The following is a 22,851-nucleotide window of genomic DNA, read 5'->3' as shown; positions in this document are numbered from 1 at the left end:
AAATCATGGAAATTCGAGAAAAAAGTTTAGCAACAGTTGCTTTTCTCTTGTGCCTAATAAATAAGCAAAACATTTAGATAAAATAATTTCGCACAGTTTTACATTAACTACAGTATAGGAGAATATAATCACTGCACCGATAAATAAAAACCATAAGTCTCGTTTGTTTAATTTTGTATTTTTATTGAAATAATGTCCAAATAAGCATCATGGTACAAATTTCCATGTGTAACAGATTAATAAATTAAAATGAACATAACGAAAAAATTTGCGAAAATATAATTTTCTTTTTTTTTACTTCTACACGCTTTCAAAATGCTTCAGAAGGAACAACACAGAAAATAATTTCTCAATATTGTCCGATATATAGTTTTCTCAGAATCACAGCATCTTTTAGAACACTCGTCTGAGAGTGACTCGTCAATTTATTTGATATTGAATTCACTCTCAATTTTGTCTGCGATCATTTTGGCAATTGCTAGAGAACTAGTCGCTCCGGGGGACGGAGCATTTCTGCAGTGAAGAATGTTTTTGGACAAAACGCTGTTTCCTTCGCCGTGATCGAAAACAAAATCGTCTATTAGATTTCCGTCGTTATCAAGAGCTTGTGCCCGAACTCCTGCCGGTCCTCGTTGGACATCGCTATCTTGAATACCGGGGATGTATTTTTGCAGTTCTCTAACCTGAAGTGGAATTAGAGCCGATTTGGCTACTTCTTGTATACCCGCTCCCATAAATTTCCATCCCATCTTAATAAAACCTGGGAACTTTAATGCATCCAAAAATTCAAATAGGTTGAAATCCGACCAACCGTATCCTTCTCTCTTGAATGCCAAAACAGCGTTTGGGCCGAGCCACACACTTCCATCCATACGTGGAGTAAAATGGACCCCAAGGAAGGGAAACCGAGGATCTGGCACCGGGTAGATGTTCCCTTTCACCATGTGGCATTTGTCTGGATTCAGTAGCAAATATTCTCCTCGGAAAGGTACTATTTTCGGAAGTGGAGGACATCCCGTCAGCTCAGCTACCTTGTCTGAATGCAAACCTCCACATGTCAGAATGTATCTTGACTGGACAGTGTCGTTTGTTTTACTTCTCAGTAACGTCGGATATTCTGGATCACTGGATTCTTCGAATTTGGACACTTCGAAATTCAAATGTATATCTCCACCGGCATTCTTGAAATCTTTAGCATAGTACTGTGTCACCAAGCCCCAGTCAACTATTCCTGTATGTGGCGACCATATTGCTTTCACGCCTTCGCAATAAGGTTCGATCTCTCTGATTCCTTTCGCATCTACAACCTTCACGTCAGGGACATTATTTGCGAGCGATCGCTTGTAGAGGTCCTGAAAAATTGAGAAACTGTGAAAAGGATTCACCCGTGCATAAATATTACAAATATTGAGTTAGAACCAAATTACTTTCAGATTAGATCTGTGAGACGATGATTTGCATTTCGATTTGTGGTAGCCATTGTGAGTAAAACTTCTTGTTGTATTGTAATCTGTGGATATTCAAGTTCTTGATAAACTAACCCCATCCCCAATATACCGAACCATAAAATTATGCCACATTTATTATGCACGCATGATACACATTCTGTTTCAGAACTTGACCAACTATTTTGAAAGACTTTGCGGTCAATGTACGGGACAATACTAATGTCACATGTAACAATTCTGCTGACATTAGGAAACCATCCAGATAGGGGCTCGAACATACAATCACTGGCTTATGATAAAGGTTTCTGTATTTTTCAGGAAAAAAATCTGTAAATTTATATCGAAAGAGCAGAAAACAGTATTGAAAATCTGTAAATCAACAGCCATTAGAATCAGAATTTGAAAGAACCAGTGCATTTCTTTGTCAGACTTTTATAATGCTGTAGTTGTATATAAGTTGGAAGTGATTTTTGAATTGTATAGTGTCTCGGAATGATGATTTGATGAAAAATTATTGAAAATCTGAATCTGAACTTGACAGTTTCTTTGAGTAGACTTTTACTTTCGTATATTACTAAATAATTGTCAATCTTTCATCTTTAACTACATTATATTATGACCAAGGCCATCATTTGTCCATTATCAGAAGAAATTTTAGAAAAAAATAATAACTACGCTATAATAATTGCAAGAAAAAATAATCTTCCCGAATAAATCGAAACCATATCTTGAAGTCTGAAGAAATGGTATTTCGAGGATAAATTATTGTCCAGAGCCCTTTTCTCTTACACAGAAAAGACATGGGATGAATCAATAGTTTAATTGATAACCTTCATCGATGCAAAACTAAATTGGATTACATTGAATTTTTAATGAATATAATTTTATCTTTCAATCAACACTTAGTTTTTCAATTAAATTATATTGAAACGTAGAGAATGGTAAAGTAACTTCATGTTTAATTGCCTGCTCCAAATATGTGCATGAAAACAGATGTAAATTCACAAAATATTTTTATCGGTTTATAGTTTAAAAAATGATAAATCGACATTTCATGTAATCGTATATCCCTTATGACCCAATTTTACAATATACCGATTAGGTTACGTTACCATACAAAAATGTGAATTTTCTCGTACAAATGCTCTCGAAAACGATAAATAAAAAGTGCCCAATCCACCTAGCAGTGAGACGATACCTTTTTTATCAATCCGCATGTGTTTTTTTTTTGGGTGAATATTCCCCGATGTTTTTAGTTTTCATGAAATTATTTTAACGACCATCGTTTTAAATGACAGTTTGAAATTACCATCACTCGTTACCTCGTAATTTTAAAACTGCAAAACGAATCGAAGATGGAAAATGCATGAGACCTTAAAATGATTCCTTTTAATCTAAACGTGTGACAATCAATTAAACATTACATGAGATGTAGAAGTGAGTTCCTCTTCAAAGTTTTTGTCATTATTTCCCGAAACGGTATTTAGAGGCTAGCATAACCCAATATAGTTCGTATGTCCATGAATTAGTATGACGAATAAATTGAAATAGTTTTGAACCCACTTTGAAGATTTTTTTGGGTATCTTCATCATCTATGACGTTTTGAATTTTAAAAACTCATCACCCCGTAATCTCAAAATTGGAAGTCGGAATCGGATAAAATCCACCAATTTTGTTTACGAGTTTATTTTGATTTGAATTTTTGATAATTAAATTCGTTTTGGCCTTGTTTTAGTTTCTCTGTTCCCGATACTTTCGGAAACAGAATTCAGAAATCGGTGTAGTCGAAGTCAGTTAAATAAGGATCGAATTTTTTTAAATCAGTGTTGTAATCTTAAAGAAATCGTAGTGAGTTCCAAATAAAATTTTCGGTACCTTCCGGGATCGAAAACCGAATACCGGTAAAACTGAAATAAGATTATTTGGTCATCGACTCTAAAAATCTGTGAACCCGATAAATTTATGTGAAATTTTTGCACTGATCACCCTGTATCTTCTGTCGGATCTGATTAAAAAACAAGCAGTTTTTATGGAACCATAAGACGATTCATTTGAATGTTAGATGGACGAAATCGGTTCAGCCAGCTAATAGGGAAATGAGTGACATTATTTTAATTTCATTACATATATCATCCTCTAGTTCCGGAACCAGAAGTCGGATGCAAATGAAATTCAGAAACCTAATATTCCCATATTAGGTTTCTGAATACGCATAGGATACTGAATACCGGTAAAACTGAAATAAGATTATTTGGTCATCGACTTTAAAAATCTGTGAACCCGGTAAATTTATGTGAAATTTTTACACTGATCACCCTGTATTTCCTGAACCGAAAGTCGGATCTGATTAAAAAACAAGCAGTTTTTATGGAACCATAAGACGTTTCATTTGAATGTTATAGATGAACTAAATCGGTTCAGCCAGCTACTAGCAAAATGAGTGACATTATTTTAATTTAATTACAAATATCATCCTATAGTACCGGAACCAGAAGTCGGATGCAAATGAAATTCAGAAATCTTATATGGAAGCATAGAACTGTTCATATGAGTTTTAGTTTTATAGAAATCAGTTAAGACATCTCCGAGAAAAATTATTGAAATTATTTTTCTCTCACAAATTTGTTTATGTCGAAGAACTTCTTCGAATGGTAAGAAGTGGTAATCTTCCAGCTATTATTGTTGCAAGCAGTATAAATCAATATAAATATGAAGTTGTTTTGAATTTGAAAATACTACCATCTTTCTAATACAGATGTCATGTTCGAACGATTGTAGCAATATGAAAATAGATATGTTGAATCGAGAATGAGGTATAATGTCCATAAAGTCACTGTTATGAAAAAAAACTATTATATCAAAGATGTGGCTTCGTTTCTTTGCATATTTAAATCATAAATAGGGGCATTTGCACTGCTGAAAGTTAGTTACTAAATAGCAAACGACTATAAGACGTTTTAAACGGATAAAATTCATTATTTAGTCGTCGCAAAAGCTTACGTCGAGAAGCTGCCTTATGGTATTCATAATACGAAAAAAAGTGTTAGTGATAAAACTTTTGCTTAGAAAAGTCTTGAATGCTTAAAAAAAGAAACAGGGATTTAATCAGCAGTGGCGCTTTATACTTTCCCCTAACCGTTATAGGTTATTCGTTCTAATCTAACCAAATAAAAATTTCAACACTTCAGCTGGTAGCAAATTAATCACAATTATGCCCGTTTTGAATGAAAGCATTTTAATTAAATGCTACTGTAAAGGCTGTTGTGATAAGCTCAACAGCTAACATTCACCCAAGCGTGCCATTATTGAAATAAATAATTATCATTACGTAAACTTTATCAATTTATGTTTACCGAGACTAACCAATACCTCCATCCAAAATCATCTTAACACCGACCACACACAAGAACTTAAATTGAAACGTGCTAATCTTTCTTAAAAATTTTCCACCCGAAATATCAAAATACTCACTTGCAATCGTTCCACCTCTATGTCATTCGTAGCGACAATCAATTTGCCTACTTTTTTGTAAGGAATATTTTTCTCGTCGAAATATTTATAGCTTAGATGAAGACCTTGGACGCATAGTTTTGCTTTTAGTGAACCCGGTTTGTAGTAGATTCCAGCGTGAATTACACCACTATTATGACCACTCTGGTGGAAGGCTAGCTTAGACTCTTTTTCCACCACGGCTACCTTTAAGGAAGGGTGCCGAAGTAAAATCTCCCTGGCCGATGCTGTTCCTACGATCCCGCCGCCCAGAACCACAATGTCGTATTTCCTACGGAAAAGATAAATTTATTACCATCGATGTGAACTAACACTACTTTGCACATCTTTACCGTTTCGCATTTTGCGAATATGATCTAAAAGCAGGCGGTATCACTTGATAAGTTGAACATAATCCATTACTTGCCAATGAGCACAGACGAACAACCGAACGGTCTATCATTTGAGGTAGCATACCAGCACAGTTTAAACCCCAAATACACTAAATGCAGACTAATAATAAATTAGCTTAAATTTTATATCACAACTTGTACATCAAATCTGTCAAACTGCCCGAACAAAACAGCTGATTATTTTATGTTACTCGCGATGAAACCTACCTACAACGAGCACGATGACTGCGAGATAATCGAGAGTCGACGCTCTATCTGCACCGACCGTACCGACAGTCTTGGTGCGTGTTGTATGACCTTCATACCTCAAGAGAGTCAAACCAAACAATGTGTGAAGAGCGACAAATTTGTTGATTGGATACCACGGAATTACTCACTACAGAATAAACCCTGAAAATAAACCCCTCGATGGGACACGGAGTTTGAAAGCACTGTATTCACTCTACAGTTCACATGCGATGATAACGCGCATGCGTAGGAAATGAACGCAGTTCGACTGATATAAAGTAGAGATGGGCAATTTATTCGAGGATGGTTCGAAAGAACTACTGAAGCTTTAAAAACGATCGAAAATAAAGATGTAATCTATTATCGCTGAGACAGTTAGACTGGTTTTCAAACGCTTAGGTTGCTGTCAGAGTGAGCGCGGAAAGCGGAGCGGTGATGTACTGTTGATGCTCCGCGGACCCATTCCAAATTATGCAATGTTAAAATAAACTCATGCAGAATGATAAAATGAAAGCTGGTTTATTGATTTTCAATAAAAGCTTAAAAATAGTGTCCAAAGTGGAATAAGATTTATGACAGCAGCAATCTCATAATATCAGTCAGATTTAGTTTGGTGATAACCAGAGGTTCAAATATTAAATTAATTAAAGGCTCATGTCAGCAGTCCATCCATTGCCTTATTCGTAATTGATCGTAATCAGTAATACCATAGTAAACTTTTAACACCATACTTTTCTTTCATTTGATAAACTTTTCCCACTTTGGAACCATTGGAATTACTGTTTTCGAATGCTGTCAGTTGACTGAGAATGAAGACAGCAAAACGCGAAAGAAAAAATACTCTCCATTTTAATAGAAATGCTTCATATTGAAAGCTCTTAATTACAATTGAGCGTCATTTATATCAGTTGTGTTTCATGTAAAACAACAAAACAACATAAGAATTAATTTTAAAACAAATTTTTATTGTGCCGAATAGATATCTATATATCTCTGCAACATAAATGTTTGAATATCATCTACGAGTAGTATACTTTTGGATAGTTAATTGCTATGTAATTAAATTACTTAACGCTGAAATGAAGTAACGGTATTTGTCTTTTCTTGAAAATGCATCCCTAGCATTGGTCTCGTCAGCAACATACTGAAATGGAATTCAAAATGCTCTTCCAGCGAGCCTTTTGATTAATTCCATCTCGGTAATTACAATTTATGATAGCATTTCTTTATAATCAGTGAGTTTAGTGTAGATATTATAAGCAACTACTTAGGTACAATTTCGTTGCTCGAACGGTGTATTTTAATATCACTTCAAAGCTCACATTGTTTTATTTCAATGAATCTTTTCGAAACAAAAACAGTGAACCCCAACTTCAGTTTCTAGTCTTCAAAATTAACGACAAATGTCGAATAGACTAACAATAGATAAAATATTTATTGCAATTTATTCTATTTTGTGACGAACTGAAAATTTGCACCAAATGCAGCCAAAACACAATTAATGATCTTTCCTCATAAGCCTAGAGCTTCTTTTATCAAACGAAACTGATCAAGCAAAACACTTAGGTTCAACGTATGATAACAAACTCACTTTCAAGGATCACATTGTTGTGCGTTCCTGGATCACCTACGCTCGAATATCTCCGAACCATTGTTTCCTCCTCACAGATAGTCTAAGTGCAATTGAAGCCATTCGTTCAAACATGGCTGATAACAATAAACCATTTTTCTTGGGCAAAGTCTGAACGACATATTGAACAATAATTATCAAATAACTATGGTCTGTGTCCCAGTTTATTGCTCCATTTCAGATAATGAAAAAGCCGATAATTTGGCCAAACGTGGTGTTCTTGAAGGTGAAAATTATCAGCGACCGATTGCTTTCAACGAATACTATAGCGCGTTTCGCCAAAGAACACTAGCCAACTGGCAAGCTTCTTGGGATGAGGATGATCTGGGTCGGTAGATGCACCTAATTGTTCCTAAAATATCGACAGGGGCTGGATGTGAGTAGGGATACAATTCGTGTAATGTCCACACTCATGTCTAATCACTACACGTTAGACACACATCACCTTCGTATCGGACTTTCCGAGACTAATCATCGTGCTTGTGGCGGAGGTTATCGCGATATTGATCATGTCGTTTGTACATGCGTGGAGTATCGTGATGTCGGGTCTCAACTAATAAATTCTTTGCGTACCCAAGGTAGACTATCCCATGTCCCAGTGCACGATTGATCATTACATCAAGACCACTGGAGTAGATAACTAGTTTTTATTTTCTTATGCGAGACTCCTTCCTCTTCCATGACTTCAACCAATAGTCAGCTATCTTACTTTGAATAAAAGTGATGTACTAATGCAAACAAACCTCAAATAGTCATAAAATCCTGTACAGTATATACAAAAAAAAATGTTTTTTTTCTTTAATGTAATTTATAGCAGCTAATCGTTTGACAAAAACAGTATTTTTGAGCAGATTAACTAGTAAATACAGAAATACTAATATAATATTTAAGGGACCTAGTAATTATTTGTTTTATTATAAGGAAACCATTGTGACTGTAATCAAAATATATCATGTTTAATGTACTATATACGGTGGATGTTACGGCGATGAAAAACTAATGTATATTGCCTTATGAAATAAGCGTATTTATGAAAACAAGGATCACATAGAAGGAATCCAGGCGGAGTGGAATGAATATATTAAATGTTTTATCCTCTTATAATAAGAAATTCTAAGCTCTGCATTAAGAACAAATTATAATTTATAAACAAATATTTATACCAGTTATGTTTTCTGAAGTACCAATTTGGTTAAATTATTGTTCCATGAGAATGAAAACGCATCAAAGGATTAAGAATAAAATTTTGAACATTATTTTGAAGTGTCCTTTCTACTTAAATACAGTACAGATAATATACACAGGCTCACAAATATAGAACCACTACATGTTATGTCACATAAGCAAATTCCGACAAAAATCGATGCAATCTTCAATTGAATGGATTCGCTCTTTGTATTAATAAATTATTTCCTTTCCCCCATTACACATTACAAGTAGGTTCACAATTTTCCCTTCCAAAAATCCTAATGGTAATAACGCTTCAGAGTTGATCGTATTAATAACCTTGGTGTTTTGTTGGATTCTAAACTCACATTTAATAGGGATCGTTCCACACTAATTACAAAAGCTACTCGACAATAAGGTTTTATTGCTAGAATCGAATGGGATTTTAAAGATCCACATTGTTTGAAGGCATTGTATTACTCACTACTTCGGCCTATACTTGAAAATGCTAGCATAGATTCGAGTCCGTATCAGCTTGCTTGGAATTTACGAATTGAACGCGTGCAGAAAAGATTTGTTCAACTTGCTCTAAGAAACCTTCCCTGGCAAAATCCCTAAGATCTTCCACCGTATCCCGATCGCTGTCGTCTGATACAAATCAGACCACGGAACGGAAAATACTCAATGGCGATATTGATTCTCCGAATCTTTCATCTACTCTCCTTTCTTCACAACGATCGTTACGTTCTACTGGTTTACTTTAACCAAGATTTCACCGAAGAACGTTTGGATTTTATGAACCGATAACAGCATGCATCAGAACATTTGGCACTGTTGAACACCTCTTCGATTTTGGCGAACCTACGCATAAATTTGAGCAAAAAATGTTTCGATTCACATTTTTATAACTTGACTACATTTTATTCATTAGGACTTTTTATTGTCGGATGAATTAGAAATAAATAAATACATAAATAAATAAATAAATAAACCAAATCATGTATATCATTGGACTGAAAAGTCACCACTTGTGACTGAACACCTAACTCAAATTTTGACAATTTAAATTTAACTCATATTGCAGTAAATAATACAAATAAAAAATCTGAGTCCACCCTGGGAGTGTGTCTTTACCAGAGATGTCCATCTCCTCTATGTGACGAAGAGCAAGCGAAATTTCTCCCCTCGCACTGACAACTTGAACGAGAGCTCTTCTCTTTTACATACATACACCACGGTTGTATAAAGTGTGCACGCATCATGAGTGTGCGTGTTTATTTTTTTTTACCTCTACCACTTAATCGCACCAAAGTTCTAGAGCTGAGCTCTAAAATTCTCTGAGGTGGACGCAAATATTTTCACAGAAGTGTGCACGCAAATGACCCGGTGAGCACTCTGGTGTATAGTTTGCGTAGAAGAAGCGTGAGGCACGTAAAATCAGCAAAAAAAAAACAATTTATCATTGAATTTTCGTTTTTCCTTGCAAGATTTTCATAGCAAGGCCAGATCTACTCTCTATTAATTGAAGTTCATAGAAGTGTTCGCTCACCAACACGCACCAGCGATCACTTGGGTGTATTTAGGCGAGAGCACGTGAGAGTGATTCATGCGAAGAGAATGTGGTTCTCTCGCACCAGCTTCTTTCAACACAAGCACACACTCAACACACTCAAGGCTGTCTAATGGACACTGAGAAGAAGTGCGCTTTCCTTTTTATGTGGTGCCCACCGAATGCATCCGCAGTTTAGAAATGAAAGTTACACACTGGTGTATCACTCTAGTGAAATGCCTTCACTTGTCATTACTCAATGACACCTCATTGAAAGTTTTCAGTTTCCATTTGGTGTGTGTAGTGTGGATTTTCTTGCTAAGCGCCAGCTTGATAAGTCAAAGAAAAAACAACAATCGATTACTTGTACCAAATTTAAGCTAATCGAATTCAGAAAAAAACGGGTCAGGTTCATTTCAACGAAAGGGTCATTTGACCGAATGATATTTCGCCGAATAGATCGTTTCGCCGAATGCCATTTCTCCGAAAGGGTCATTTCACCGAATCCTTCAATTGTTTTAATATCGTAGTTGGAACTGATTTGAAAACAAATAAAAGATGATGACGCCCGTTCTGTTGACCTATAACTGTACCTCTGAAATATCTCATATTTAAAGCAACGGATAAATTCTTTTCTCCGCGTTTAATACAGCATGACTACTCTCTTGAATAGAGATTGAATCATGATCCTCAGAACGGAGTTCCCAAAAAATGTTGTTGACTTTATTAGCTACTAAGCATCAAAACATTTGCTTAGGTGTATCTACAAGGCAAATGTATGCGGTATTTTCCGTTTATTGAGTGCAAATGAAAAAATATCTAATGCGTTTCACCGTGGCAAACAAGGCGGTTACAGATTTGGATTTGGTGCAAGGTTTTGTCTCGCTGTATGCGATGTTAAAAAAGTGGTGTTAGGTGGCAGACCCGGAAAGAAAATCGATGCTACACTTCGGACAACAGTCCAATGAAATCAATCCAGAATCTTAGCATGTGTTTTGGCTCGGAAGCTTGAAACCAGAGTCGTAGTGAACGGTCAATATTAATTTTGATTGTGGGAACGGGTATAACATTATGGGTAAGTCGATGCCTTTTACACAGCCCACCTGGGTTCGATTCCCAACCTCGCACGTTAGGGAAAGCTATGAGAACAACTTGGTAAACAGGGAAAATTATTTATTGTTCGTTATTTATTGAAGCTTCGACCACCAAATATCTCAAAAATATGGTTTCATATACTCGAAAAGATGCAACCTGACCACTGTTTGCACGGTTTATTTTCCGTATTTTGAATTTGTACTGCTATATAGAAAGCATTTACCTACGTCAAAATGTGCGATACCAGTGCAGTTAAGTAGTACTGCTCATTCAGTGCCTCTTAGTAATTCGATTTCGCTGATCAAGACTATTAAAGACTATTAAAAAACCATACACACCAATAATACATAAATTGTAAAGCGAGAGTTCGTTGAGAAATATTCACTACCATTTATTTGGGCTCACAAAGTCCTAGATTCCGTAACAATTCGTCATGCAAATGGCCTACTCCATGGTCCCTTGAGAGTCCACGGACCACTGGGACACAACAGTTGCTATTCACTGCTACTGAATTTTCTTTAGACGAAATTAGTTGAAAATTCGATTTCGAAGAGCCAAAGATAACTTTATATTTGGCAGAGCCACGGTTGAAAAGCTAATTTGACAGTGATTCAATAGCATATGTAATCATAATGAAGAAAAATTGGACAAAATAGGGTGTCGCAATAATATCAAAGAAACAAACCTTCCGTAGTTGTCGGGATAAAGTCCGGGCATGCGCTCAAAGTATTGTTCATAAAAGCCTCGAGCGGTATGAGAAACAAATGTAAGAACTAACCATTTCTGCTAACAATTGTGGTAATAACAATCATCAGAAAAAGGCAATGAAACTCAAAACAAGTATGAAATCACAAGTCGAAAGTTAGTATAATAAATGTGGTATTATGTACAATCAGAATGGCATAGATGAAGCCAGAATTTTGTTCAGGAAAGCATTTCCCTATCTGTCGCCATCTGAAAGTGGAACAGTAAAGTATATAAATCTGTCAGTGAGTATGTGCTGTGTTGTCAATCGGTGGCCTAGGTAAAGGACACGGGTATGAAAAACATTATTTTCAGTCAGAACAAATCAGAGAGCATCCAGACATTCATTGTACATCGGAGCGAGCAGGATATCTTCCATGTTTTTTGTGCATCCGTGTAATAGAAATGAATTAGTGTGAAAAAATATGGAATGATTTTATGGTGACGAGATTATCAAAATTGAGTGGAAGGCCTGTATTTGTTGATTGATTATTTTGAAGCCCGGAATATCCATTGTAACACCTTGTCACATTAGATGCAAATTATGAACCACCAAACATATCATAACTTTGGAGAAAACATTGGATCTTTACATTTGCCTCGATTTATACATCGGTCCAGTTTCAACATGTGGGGTTAAAATAAGAGCGCAATCAACGCCGGAAGTGAAGTGAGTAAACCCAAGGGGAGTTGACCTTAATTTTATAACATTTTTCCGCTTGGTAGGATGGTGATTAACAAATTAATCGTGAATCTTACTGAACCCAGACCAGATTTTCTGCAGAGTGCTTTTTTCCCTAGTTTTTCACACTATAGAAAGTATATACCCTCGCTTACAATTCATCCTTGCAAACCGTGAAGTTACATTTTCCACTGTGTATATGAGTATGAGTGTTTTCGTTGAAACCTTGTTTGCTTTGTGCCTTTTTTAGGACATAAAATTTTCCTTGACTCATGTGAAAGAGACATTTTGCTTGATTGATCACTCATAGCTCCCCGTTCAAGGTATCAATTGTCAAAACCATGCACGCTTTTTATGCGTATAATTAAAGACGTCAAAACTAACGACGGATATGTCTTAATTTGATGTTTATGTTGTCTCAGTAATATGATTAAATGTAGGATATTAATTAATAATGTTTGGGTGCTGGAACTGTTGATTATTTGTTCTTTCACATTTTACGCTCGGTCTTCTTTATGTTTGTACTATTTCCTATTGTTGGATCTCATTCTTAGTAAGAGAACATAGACCAGTGACTTATGTCCAACATCGTACATACTGTATTGCGAGGAGGCTCGACCTTCATTTCTTCTCGTATTAGTGTTTGTTGACGTAATGTTCTTTGAAGGATCGAATGTGCTTTATCAATCAGTTTCGCCCGCTTTCGAGATTTTGTAGAGGTTCATCGCCAGTCTTCAAGACTGGTTCAGAATCAACTTATTGAAATGCTTAACACTATGTTATATCCAGTTCAAGTGAACTTTTTGGTTACTACTCGTTTAATGAATGACACATCGTTGGAAATACAGAACTTTTGGATTGATGTAAAAATGATTAACTTAGAAGTTTGTGTGTTCAGCATTATAAATTCAGTATTAAGAAATCAATGTTTAGAAAAATATGCATTAAAACTTACAATCTTTATCTGATTAAGACTCTCGCTCGATAATTACAGCTCGAAATTAGAAAATAACAAAAAACAGGTAATCATCATGACTTATCATTGTTTATTATTTAAACATTTTTCAAAATAATCTGTATTTTTGCCTTTCTCATATAGTAAAACTATGCAATCACTGTGCAAATCGAACTTTTAACCGAGCATATAACAATCGACTCAGCTCGACAACTGAGTAAATGTCTGTGTGTTGTGTGTGTGTGTGTGTGTGTGTGTGTGTGTGTGTGTGTGTGTGTGTGTGTGTGTGTGTGTGTGTGTGTGTGTGTGTGTGTGTGTGTGTGTTTATGCGTGTGTGTATGTGAGTGTTTGTCTGGATGTGAGTGTGTATGTATGAGTGTATGTAACAAAAATTTGCACTCGATTTTCTCGGAGTTGGCTGGACTGATTTTCACAAACTTAGATTATCATGGAAGTTCTCTTGGTCCCATAGATTGCTATTGAATTTAACCCGGATCGGACTTCCGGTTCGGGAGTAACAGGGTAAATTGTACAGAAAATGTGCACTCGATTTTCTCAAAGACCGCTCAACCGATTTTCTTCAACTAAGATTCAAGACCTTCTAGTCCCATTGGTTGCTATTGAATTTCATCTGGATCCAACTTCCGGTTCCGAAATTACAGGTATAAATATTTTATTTTCAGGCGCATGTTTTGCATTTCTCATATAAAAAGGTTATGCAACCACTGTAAAACCTGGAGGGCTGTGTGTCTAATACCATTCGACTCAGTTCGTCGAGTACGCAAAATAACCGTGCGCGTGTGTATGTAACTAACTTTTCTCGGAGATTGCTGGACCGGTTCTCACAAATTTAGATTCAAATGAGAGGTCTTGTGATCCCATATAAAATTCCTGAATTTTATTTGAATCCTACTTCCGGTTCCGGAATTATGGGGTAAAATGTGCCAAAGATGTGAAAATAACGACACCAGTGCTAACTTTTCTCGTAGACGACTGAGCCGATCTTTATAAAGTCAGATTCAAATGAAAGGTCTTATGGTCTTCCAGAATATTACTGATTTTTATCTTGATCCAACTTCCGGTCCCAGAATTACAGGGTGATTAGTGTTAAAATTCCAATTTTAAATTACCTCGCTTTTCTAAAAGATGGCGTGACCGATTTGTACGAATGGTATTTTAGTCCAATACAAAACTTCTGAATTTCATTTGGATCTGACTTCTAGTTCCTGAATTATAGGATAAAGTGTGTTTATACCATCACTTAAAGAGGAGAAACAAAATACTCAAAAAATCTATACAGTGCCTCGAAACTACTCCAATCCGTAGCCATTGGCCGTCAAACCGATTCCGGCTGTTCATTAGAGTACCGAAGAAAATTATTATAAATAATACAACAGTATTATATATGAGATTTTGATTGATATGAGAAAATGAATCCTTACTAGGTGGATTAAAACAGGGGTTCTAGAAGTAAACACAGTTTTGCTAACATCTCTAATTACATAGTTGAGGCAGGTACTCTATGAAATGCTAGAAAAAACAGTTAATTTTCATTATTTTACTGTACAGAAACACAGAAAAGTAGGAGAATTATTTTTGGAGCGGGATAACTCTTTTGAAGGTTGCAATATAACGATCTTAATTTTCTTATTCAAATTCCACAAGCAATCTTTTGCGAAAGATTTCAAGTTATAATTGATAATGTAAAAATCCAGAAGACACTATATTTTTGCAGTCACAGCTGGACTTATTCGTGAATTGGTGTCATGGCAATAGAATGGTTTTAACTGCCTCAAAGTGTTCAGTTTTGTCGTTTACTCGGAAACACTCTCTCACATTCACATTGCCTCAAAGCTTTAATGTTGAGCTCTAGCTCGCTCGACATTTGGATATGCGAATATGCGACACTTGAAAATGTCAGGACACCGCATTAACAAATTGAAGGATTGTTATTTCACCAGGAGAATAATTTCGAACACATCATATTATTAATTGAAATACAAATACAAATTCTGACTATTCATTAAAAATATGTATTTGTTTATATGTGGCTTGTGGCTACATAAATCTGGTCACAGTCGCATAACCGTAGCGAAGATGGCTCGGCGGCACAGGCGACGCCAGCTGAGTTGGTCGCCTTCCTGCGCGGTGGCTTCTCGTAAACAAATTTGGTATCGCCTCGTTTGCAAGGTCTTTCCAAACTAGGTTTCTTTGCTTTACCCAAGTAAAAATTTTTGTTACGCTAGCTTATTTATGACTAGTTTCCAACCAGAAATTTGAGTGATTGCAACTAACATCTAATCACTTGCGTAACTCAAAAAGCGCAGTTTCTAATAGTTGCTAAGTTGGCTAAGAATAAGTTATCGTTACGTTGAAATGCCATACTGAAATAACTTATCTTTCCACAATTTGAAAATAACTTGTTTTTAAGTAAACTAGTTGAAACTTAGTCACCATCGACATTATCAACATTGCATAATTGCAGAATTCTTTTCTATCAACAATAAAAAGGCATTAAAGTACTTGAAATCACAAATTTGATAGGAGGTACAGATTTCACAACGATTTTAAAACTGTTTTGCCTTTCTCATATAGAAAGGTTATGCAATCACTTGAAAAACCGACTAGTGAAAATTAGCCCGGAGGGCCAAGTGTCATATACCATTCGACTCAGTTCATCGAGCTAAGCAATGTCTGTGTGTGTGAGTGTGTGTGTGTGTGTGTGTGTGTATGTGTGTGTATGTGTCAAATAATCTCACTAGGTTTTCTCGGAGATGGCTGAACCGATTTTGACAAACTTAGATTCAAATGAAAGGTCTCGTGATCCCATACGGAATTCCTGAATTTTATCCGGATCCGACTTCCGGTTCCGGAGTTATAGGGTAAAGTGTGTTCAATATTGTACACCGTCACTTAAGCCGGCGAAACAAAAAACGTAAAAAAAATCTAAACTGGTTTCAAAACTACACAAATCGATAGTCATTATCAGTAGGCAACTAAACAAACCGATTCCGGCTATCCTGGTTCCCGGTATCCGGTTCCGAAAGTATCGGAAATAGTGGTCATATATACCAAAATGGATCTCACTCACTTTTCTCAGCGATGGTTTGACCGATTTTCACAAACTTAGGTTCAAATGAAAGGTCTTCCGCTCCCATACGGAATTCCTTAATTTCAGCCGGATCCGGCTTCCGGTTCCGGAGTTATAGGGTAAATTGTGTTCAATATTGTACACCGTCACTTAAACCGGAGAACCAAAAATCGTAAAAAAATTTCTAACCGTTATTCCCAATATTATGGTCAATTGAAAGGTCTTATGGTCCTACCTAAAATTACTGCATATTTTCGGATGCGACAAACATTTAAATCGCAATTTAGAGTGCGTACTAGTAGAGTTTGTATGTCATGTAAGTTGGTGGCCGTACGAACCGACTTTGATTATACCGGTTCTCGGGTTCCGGTGCCGGAAGTGCATATAATAGTGAACCCACTTCGTTTTCTTAAGGATGACCTACGCAATCAAAGCACTGTTTTATTTTGTATGTTATACTAGTATTAACTAGTATAATCTCTTGGTTTCTTTCAAAAATCGAAGAAAAATTTGTTGAATAGAATACCACAATATTATACATGAGAAAGGCATCATTACACCACTAGGTGGATTAAAACAGGTTTTTTAAGCGCCTTCAATAAAAATCTGTTTATGAAGATATGAAAAACAAACAACGAAATAACCTTGTTCAGATTGCTTAAAACTAATTCAAGAAGAGTGATTTATATTTTTTTTAAATTTATGTATCATGAGAATTATAATATTATCACAATCGATGTTCAATCCCAATATTGTTTTTTTTTTGTGTTTGTCATACTTCATAGAACAAAAATGACTATTCCGGCTTTCATTATTTTGGCCAAAAGTAGTTTTGAAAAAAGTAATATTCTGGTTTTATTTATGTTTCACTTCTTGCGACTCCGTTTTGTGTTCGCCATATTGAAGCAACAAGAGTTTCTTAAGTTGCATTTTCGTTATCATTACGTTGAGAAAACCAACCGATAGCTATCTGAATCAATGCAAAAATTGTATGTTATAATCTTGTAATATCTATGTTATTGCCATATCAATTCACAGTAACGAATTTCACACTCGTTTACGCATTTATAAAAGTTTCGCAACGGAAAATAACCCTTGTTTTAACTAGTAGCTGCATAGCATAGCTGTGATTAAAGATTTGTTAGAAATAAGTAACGATAACTTACAAATGATAGTTAGTTCAATGTTTATGTCATAAAGAAACATTGCTGTCACCTTGTTTTAACCAGTGTAATGTAAAAAACATGTTCGCGCTCTTGTTACAACATAATTGGGCTAACTAGTTACGAATTGCTACGATTGAAGTCAAATAAACTTATTTTCAACTAGTAGCTAGAAGCATAGTTGTGATTAAAGAAATGTTTGGATTTAGTAACGATAGCTTATAAATTATAATTAATTCAATATGTCGAAAAGATGTGGTGATTGGAAACCTAAATAACTATTTCGTAACTAGTCATGTTGGGAAGAGATATTGCTGTCACCTTGTTTTAACCAGTATAACACAAAAAACATGTTCGTGCTTTTGTTGCAACATAGTTTGGATTAGTCGTATCAGAACTAGTTGCGGATTGCTATTTGGGTAGTTAGGTCCAAGCGAGGTCGGACAGCACACAAACAAAAACGGTGTGGCGATGCTTTGATGCTTAGTATCTAATAAAGTAGGTCAACAAAACGTGCGTAAACACTATTATCTTCCATTTGTCTTTATTTCATTTAAAACAATTGTGCGATTCGACGAAATGGACCCTTTCGCATGGCATTCGATTAAATGACCCTTTCGACGAAATCCTGGATCTGCTATCTGTTTGTAAGAATGTCTTCAAAGCAGTTTCAATTACTGATTTGCTACTATCACGTAACGATTGTATCGAGCTTCTTCAGATCATTAATCTCGATATTCATCGTCGTAATTTAAGTTCTCATCTCTTCTTGAGATTACTTATTTGCGAACATTTATTAACTGATCAAATGTCTTCGATTTCCATCTATCTTGTAATCCAATCAAACGATTGTTTCTAACTCACTTTTCCGATTAGCTTCCGAAGTAGTGTTAGTTTGTAAACGAAATTTTTTTTCTATTTTATGTTTGAGTATAAGATATATGTAACATTAGGAAATACCGAAAAATCTAACAAATTATATTTTAAGTGAATTATCTTTTCCATGCTAAAAAAAATTTATACAGTACAATTCCAAGCACTCGTAACAAGTTGAACAATTACCGGCTCTTGCCTTTTTTTTATTAAACTGCGCTCGTCAATCATTTTCTTATTTCCAAGGTTACATAAATATTCATTTCTTTGTATTCAGGGTTCTCGTACCTCATGGGTTTGTGCCAAATGCACATGACTAGGCAGTTCAGTAACAGTTTATGTTGAACCACTGCTAATGCCTGTTGAACCACAATTTAGTTTTACGTTTTGTATATTTCTGATAAGCTAGTCGATTCAATTTCACCGGTGTAACACTGACAGAAAACACGTTTAAAAACCCCTTCTTAATCCACCTAGTGGTGTGATAATGCCTTTCTCTTCTTTCATAACACTCTCATGAAAATATGTTTCATACTTTTATTAAATAATTTTGGATACTAATTTTGACACCAATTGATTCAGATTGATTCGAGTAGTTCACAAAAGCATGTTTCAGTGTTTATGTCACACAGTCAGCATCATTTTTCCAAACCAGTGCTTGACATTTGCGTTGCCTATTTGTAATCAGTGATGCTAATCTAAAAAAAGCCTTCTTAGTCCACTTAGTGGAATTTTCATATATCTTGAAAAATCATCATAGGGGGGAGTACATGAAATTTTCGAAATCGAAAAAAAATTTTTGATGCCAAAAGGCTTAGAATTGCATGAAACGTCGAGATTTAGTGTCATCTCGAAAAAAACATTTTTTGAAAAAGTCGACTTTTTGGGACTTACAAAAAATATGAAAATTTTTCTAAGTCCCAGAAAGTTGATTTTTTCAAAAAAATTTTTTTTTGAGATGACACTAAATTTCGATGTTTCATGCAGTTTTAAGAGTTTCGGCATCAAAAAAAATTTCGATTTTGGAAATTTCATGTACTCCCCTCTATGGTGCTTTTTCAAGGTCGAAAATTGTCAAACCTTTACCAACGGGCAGCACCTCTTACGCATGTCCGATTTAGGTCAAATTTTGCATGAAGGCTTTTTTCGAGGTGCTTAAACTTTAGAGCACTAGAACCTAACGAAAATAGAGGTGATCCTAAAATTTTGGCACCCTTATATATATAAGAGCGGTAAAAATCAATGTGTTTTGTCGGTTACGTCACTTATGCCATCATATATCTGGAACCAAAAGTCACAACCATTTGATCTTCGAACTTGATCAATGGCCCGACAGTAGCTTTCAAACGAGCCCAAGTTTGTTAAAATCGGATCAACCATCTCTGAGAAAATTGAGCGCGTTCAAATACAACGCTTTTTGTCGGTTACGTCACTTATACAATCATATCTCCGGAACCAAAAGTCACAGCCATTTGATCTTCGAACTTGATCAATGGTCAGACAGTAGCTTTCAAACGAGCCCAAGTTTGTTAAAATCGGTTCAGCCATCTCTGAGAAAATTGAGCGCGTTCAAATACAACGCTTTTTGTCGGTTACGTCACTTATACAATCATATCTCCGGAACCAAAAGTCACAGCCATTTGATCTTCGAACTTGATCAATGGCCCGACAGTAGCTTTTAAACGAGCCCAAGTTTGTTAAAATCGGTTCAGCCATCTCTGAGAAAATTGAGCGCGTTCAAATATCTTCTAAAAGTGCACACACACACATACACACACACACACACATACACACAGACATTTTCCGATCTCGTCGAACTGAGTCGAATGGTATATAACACTATGGGTCTCCGAGGCTCCGTTCGAAAGTCGGGTTTTCCAGCAATTCTAATACCTTTCTATAGAGAAAGGCAAAAATTTAGACACATTACTTAATTACAAAGAGCACTGCAAATCAAAAACAATAATGATTTAAAACAATGCAATACTTTGCAAAGCTTTGAAACTTTTACCAATCGTTGCGGGACATCGAAATAAAAGGTTTATTATATCCGGGCTCCAACGAAATCTGCTAAAATATGCACTGGCAATCCTGATTTGTTTTGAAATTCATCTTTAATATGATGGTCTGATAAGCAATTTGTTAAACCTGAACCCGACCCGTATCCGATCGAAAATAAGAAAAAACTTTACCTGAGTCCTAGAACTTTTTTCTTTCAAACCCGAACCCGACCCGTGCTCGATATGAAATAAAAATCTTTATCCGTCCCCGAATCGAACACAAAAAAAATCTGAGCCCGAATTGAAAAAATGTGCCTATCAGGTTCATATTTCAGGCCGGATATCTGACTCGACATAATTTTAAAACCCGGAGGTATTTAAAATTAAAATATCGTTACCCACCCGACAATCATTTTTTTCTGAACCTGACCTCGATCCGTACCCGTCGGGCTGGGGGTTCGAAACTATCTAATATAAGATACTTTCGAAAAAAGCACTCATAAGCAATGCTTTAAGAATTCTTAGCGCTAAAACGGCGCATAAAATAACCCCGCAGATGGTTCAGACGGTTTTCCTAATTTCAAATTTGCTGCGCGTACAAAGATATTGTCCTGCACGTAGGAAATTTACTGAAAATTAATGTTCGATGACAAAATATTGCATATTTGTTGACTTCAAGAAAAAACTTGTTCTGAACCACAATTTATTTTAACTGTGAATACTGTTTAATTATCAACGAATGGTACCTTACTCAACCGAGTTTAATGCCTAATTGATAAAAAGGGAAATACAACGCTCAATCAGGCAAAAGAACTACTTGACCCGTTTTCTTCGGAAGCCTTTAATGAACGAGGAACTATGTTCGAAGTGGAATGCTGCAGGCCATCTGCAGAGAATCTGCAAAATTATGCAATTTCTGCTATGTCCGCTTATATGCATGTTGTGTACGTATTATGAGCCTTTAAAGGCAATTTACCAATTATTTATCAATGCGATTTAATAATAGGCTGACCAAACTTTAAATTTTAAGGATTGTATTTCGTAAACATTTTAGTATATCATGTCGACGGACTCGTGGTGGCAACGCTAGCTTGCAGAATGTTATTTTCCGCACTATAGTGAAATAAATTAAACTTTAATCCCTACCCAATAAGAAATCATTTTACTGCTTTATGGTGGATGATAATGAAGAATCGTTCCTGTCCTTCATGCTTATGTGGATGATGCTTCCATTATAGCACTGGAATAGCGAGTCCGATGTTGGTGCTGGTGGGAAGCTTCGGGTGAAGAATTTGATGAAACACTAGTGAAACAACAATAGCATCCACTAGGAAAAATGTGACGTGGCAAGTCCGAACGAGCCAAAACATTTTCGTTAGCTATCCATCACCCATCATGCATTTCTGTTTTCATTTCGCTCCCTGAACCTGATCTACTTGTTTGATGGGTTTCAAATTTCATGAAACAATCCATTACTCAAGGCTAAATAGCAAATGGATCTCGGCTGTTTACAGGGAGCAATTGTTGAACTAGATTGAAATAGCATGTTGAAATTGAAGTGTTGAAAAAGCTTTAATGTTAAATCGTGCATATGGGCTTTTAATTTTCGTTTATAATAGGTTTACCTTACTGGGAAATGTCTTCCACAACATCCACTTAGCATTCTTTTCTTTTAACTCGATTTCTTGTAACCTCTTGCGATGATAGTAATTCAGGTGACTCAATTCATCCATGGCTTATGCTTATGTAGTCTAGAATTACAATATATACGTAATATTCTCATGCTACGTAGATACTCAGAAAATCTACTTTTTTACCTTTGCACATTAGAATTAAAAAATGAAACGATTTTTTTAGATCCAGTGCACTTATTTATTTATATCGTTTATTCATAGCCGGCTGTAACTTTTTGGTAGTTCGACGGGTGTTCTATTTAAAAAATCAATTTATTATTTATTCAATTCACTTCTATAATGAACCGTACGCATTTTTGTCAATAATGAATGCATCAAACAAAGTTATGAGGTTTTCATATAACTGATTATTGAAGGAATATATGAAACGAAAATTGTGCTTATAAAACAATTAAAAAAATCATAAGACCATTTATGAAAATCTCCTACACCTACGCCTGATTTACTCACAAGTTCTTAGTTTACGGAGCTTTTAAATGCATTTTCCTCAATATTGATGCGGTTTTGCATTCGTGGATGTAAATTAATTAACTAGTTCTCAATTTGAAGTTATTATCAAACAACGAAAACAAAACTGGAATGCATAATCAGTTATTGATTTGCTTTAAAAAGACATTACTGAGAACAAA

At 35.6% G+C, this 22,851-nt stretch overlaps 2 protein-coding genes across 3 annotated transcripts in view; one reads left to right on the top strand and one right to left on the bottom strand.

Annotated features, from left to right (window-relative positions):
* Nucleotides 1-391: 391 nt before the first annotated feature.
* On the bottom strand, nt 392-5,774 carry LOC131437354 (L-2-hydroxyglutarate dehydrogenase, mitochondrial). Of its 2 annotated transcripts, none has more exons than XM_058606630.1 (4): nt 5,559-5,774; nt 5,292-5,507; nt 4,921-5,230; nt 392-1,352 (listed from the first exon to the last, which is right to left on the bottom strand). In XM_058606630.1, the coding sequence occupies exons 2-4, from the start codon at nt 5,411-5,413 to the stop codon at nt 426-428; spliced, it is 1,359 nt and encodes a 452-aa protein (XP_058462613.1). In that variant the 5' UTR covers nt 5,414-5,507; nt 5,559-5,774; the 3' UTR covers nt 392-425. The 2 variants fall into 2 exon arrangements, with proteins under 2 accessions (XP_058462613.1, XP_058462612.1); XM_058606629.1 differs by having other exon boundaries at nt 5,292-5,451.
* Nucleotides 5,775-11,790: 6,016 nt separating this feature from the next.
* LOC131439413 (uncharacterized) overlaps nt 11,791-22,851 on the top strand; it is a 52,831-nt gene continuing 41,770 nt past the window's right edge. Inside the window, exon 1 of the mRNA XM_058610382.1 lies at nt 11,791-12,434. The gene's annotated coding sequence lies outside the window, so the exon portion shown is untranslated. The remainder of the gene's footprint in view (nt 12,435-22,851) is intronic.

Source organism: Malaya genurostris, chromosome 3 (assembly GCF_030247185.1).
Source record: "Malaya genurostris strain Urasoe2022 chromosome 3, Malgen_1.1, whole genome shotgun sequence".
NCBI classification, from domain to species: Eukaryota; Metazoa; Arthropoda; class Insecta; order Diptera; family Culicidae; genus Malaya; species Malaya genurostris.
This window is presented reverse-complemented; position numbering and strand designations above follow the sequence as displayed.